General features: G+C 42.9%; 1 protein-coding gene across 1 annotated transcript; it reads right to left on the bottom strand.

Annotated features, from left to right (window-relative positions):
• Positions 1 to 372: 372 nt before the first annotated feature.
• LOC127162759 (GTPase IMAP family member 4-like) lies at positions 373 to 2,831 on the bottom strand. Its single transcript, XM_051105611.1, is given in 4 exon segments — positions 373 to 958; positions 960 to 981; positions 983 to 1,238; positions 2,729 to 2,831. Coding segments are annotated over 4 exon segments (744 nt in total). The 3' UTR covers positions 373 to 595.
• Between the last annotated feature and the right edge of the window lie 597 nt (positions 2,832 to 3,428).

Raw genomic sequence — 3,428 nt, 5'->3', positions numbered from 1 at the left:
GAATAGGTATAATAAATTCCATAAACATATAAGTATGAAAATTACACTCTGAATAAAATGTCCACTTAGCATTAAAAATACTAAAGATAAGAGTAGAGTAACATAGCACAGAATCTTCTTTATCCTTTTGACAAAGTTAAATCATATGTCAGAATATTTAGTGAAATATTTCTTACAGAAAAGTCAGAGTTCAGAAAGGATCTATTTACATAAGACTTTCTAATGAATGAATGTAAATATAGAGTAGTATCTTCTATACCTATTCTATTTGAGAAACAAATATGATCTGTTTTAACATTTAACAGCCATCTTTTCAAACACAAAATTTCAATATAGCTAAACTATTCTGTAACATCAATTAATTAATTTCTTTTTTTTGCTCTGATACATAATTTTCCCTCATAAGCAGAGTAGACTGTCACTTACATCTAGGCTACATTTAACCATATTGTATAAAATAAATTAAAAGCAAATTAATTATCTGTTCTTTAGAGTCGCATGTATGGAGCTATTCTTTGTCTCCAGTGGCTATTATCAAAACTTCCCAGGTTCTGGAAAAAGGCAATTACAGCATAAAACAAGTCCCTAAGATTTTTCAGAATTTTTCCCATGGCCACATTTGTGCCCATTCATATGTCTCATTGGTGTAGCAGCCTTGATTCCTCTCCGTCATTGTGTAAATCTTCTGCAGTAGATCACTGACCTGCTGTCTGTCATTTAGATCTCTATGATTAAGGACATGATAACCCTGACAGCTCTGAATGACTCTACTAACAAGCCTGTTCCCATCAATCTCTGCCTGTATTCTCTCTCTGATACATTCATCCCCATATGTGAAGAGCAGAATAACATGCTTCAGCACATCTTTACCAAAAACCTCCTTCACTTGTTTGAACATCTCCTCCTCCTGCTTTGTGAACCTGCCAAACGGCACAACGAATAAAAACGCATAAAAACGCATGAACTCCTGGAGTAGAAAGAAACGCTTCTAGCGAACTCTCTCGCCAGCTTCTCTTGGGAAAGATTATTGCTAAAAAACCCAGGAGTGTCAATAACAGACACAGATCTGCCATCAATCACTGATCTCTTGACACGAGATGTCCTTGTAACAGCAGACAGACTTCTTCCACACGTGAATTTGTTTTCTCCCAGGATGGTGTTTCCTGATGAGCTTTTCCCAACTCCGGTTTTCCCCAGAAGGACGATATTAATGTTGCCATTGTTCTGCTGTGGTGCTGCTACAGGAGTTTGAACAGGAAGAGAGAAAATGTTCATAACATCAATTTGCATATTATCTGTATTTGTGATCTGTTGTGTGTCTATCTTTGGTAAATATAAGATTTACCTGCATGGTAAATCTGTGACACAGATTCTCAGCCTGAACGAGATTATGAGACACATTCATATATATATATATATATATATATATATATATATATATATACACATATATATATATATACATATATATTAAACATTTGGCTAGCTAAATAAATAAACAAATAAATAAGTATGTCTCAGGTATGATTTTAGATGAATACTGTCACAAATCTGGTCAATGTTCTGCGGTCCGCTCACCACCAGATGTCACTCTCACCCTATCACACACGGACTGTTGTACTACACCCCGGACTACATTCCCCATCAGCCATTGCACGTCACCCGCGTCCAATCAGAGACACTATTTAAGCCCCGGTCTTCCTGCTGCACCTTGCCGAGTACTGAATTGTTCTTTGCATTCATACAAATTCCCTCGTATCCCATTTCTGGTTTCCGTTTGTTTTTCCTTGTTTATGTCTTTGCCTCGTTGCATTAATAAAAGTCTGCAAATGGATCCGCCTGCCTCCCGTCTCCTCGTTACAGAATACTCGGCCAAAGAGGATCCAGCAGCTCAGAATACAGCAGCTCAGATCGTGCGTCTAAAACAAGGTGAGCGGTCCATTGAGGAGTACATTCTGGACTTTGTTTCGTTAGCCAAACAGACCTCTATGGACGATTTGTGCCTAATAATTTTCTTCCATGGAGGGCTTTCTGAACCCTACCGCTCCTCAATGCCACTTTATCAGCCCCACTGGACTCTAAAACAATATATAGACATTGTGCTACAGATTTCTGGTTCATCGCTCACTGTGGGTGTCGCGGGGAAGCAACGCGACATCGCGGTAACGCCGGCCGTGCAGCCCGCCCATGTAATGGCGGCTGCGCCGGTGCGCGCTCACAAGATGGCGGCGACGGCGGAGCCCATTCACAAAATGGCGGTGACAACAGAGCTCCGTCACGTCACAGCTGCCATACAAGAGCCATATAAAGTTACATCTGAGTTTCCTGAGTCAAGTCAAGTTCCCAAGTCAAGTCAAGTTGCAGCTGTGTTTCCTGAGTCAAGTCAATGTACAGCTGCATTTCCAGAGTCAAGTCAAGTTTCCAAGTCAAGTCAAGCTACGGCTGTTGTTCCAGTGTCAAGTCAAGCTACGGTCCTTGTTCCTGTGTCAAGTCAGGTTAAAGCTGTGTTTCCTGTGTCAAGTCCAGTCGTACCTACGTCAAGCAACGTCAAGGCTGTCGTTCCTGAGTCAAGTAAAGTCATTGTTGATCTTCACAAGCCAAGTGAAGTCAGGGCCGCTCCTCCTAAGTCAAGCAAGGTCACAGCCGTGGTTCCTGAGTCAAGTAAAGTCATTGATCTTCACGAGCCAAGTCAAGTCACTGCTGATCTCCGAGAGTCAAGTCAGTTTACTATTGGTCTTCACAGGCCAGGCCAGGCCACAACCGATCTTCACGAAGCAAGTCAAATCATAGCCAATCTCCACGAACCAGGTCAAACCACAGCTGATCTTCATGGGCCAAGTGAAGTTATTGCTGCTGCTCCAGAGTCAAGTCACATCCCGCCTGACGGCCCAGAGTCAAGTGACATCCCGCCTGACGGCCCAGAGTCAAGTCACGTCCCGCCTGATGGCCCAGAGTCAAGTCACGTCCCGCCTGACGGCCCAAGTCACGTCCTGCCCGACGGCCCAGAGCCCCATCACGTCTCGTCTGACCACCCAGCGTTCTCTCGTATCCCGTGTCTGGTTTCCATTTGTTTTTCCTTGTTTATTTGTTTCGTTGTCCCGCCGCCTGCCTTTTGTGACTCTCACCTGTCTGACCATTCTCCTGCTTCGCCCTTTGGATAATGTACGCCGCTGATCGACCCTCGCCTGTTTATGGACTATTCTTCGTCTCGCTGTCTAAACACCTGTTTGCCATTGTTTGACCCTGCCTGCCTTTCGACCATGTCTTTGCCTCGTTGCATTAATAAAAATCTGCGAATGGATCCGCCTGCCTCCCGTCTCCTCGTTACAACTACATGTATGAATTAATTATTTATACCATTGTCCTTTTTTGTTCTGTACTCAGTGGAGCAGCACAACCTGTAAAAACAGCAAATCTTCATTATAATT

This window comes from Labeo rohita, chromosome 3, assembly GCF_022985175.1.
Source record: "Labeo rohita strain BAU-BD-2019 chromosome 3, IGBB_LRoh.1.0, whole genome shotgun sequence".
Classification (NCBI taxonomy): domain Eukaryota; kingdom Metazoa; phylum Chordata; class Actinopteri; order Cypriniformes; family Cyprinidae; genus Labeo; species Labeo rohita.
The sequence above is the reverse complement of the archived record's forward strand: the minus strand, read 5'-3'. Positions and strand labels throughout refer to the sequence as shown.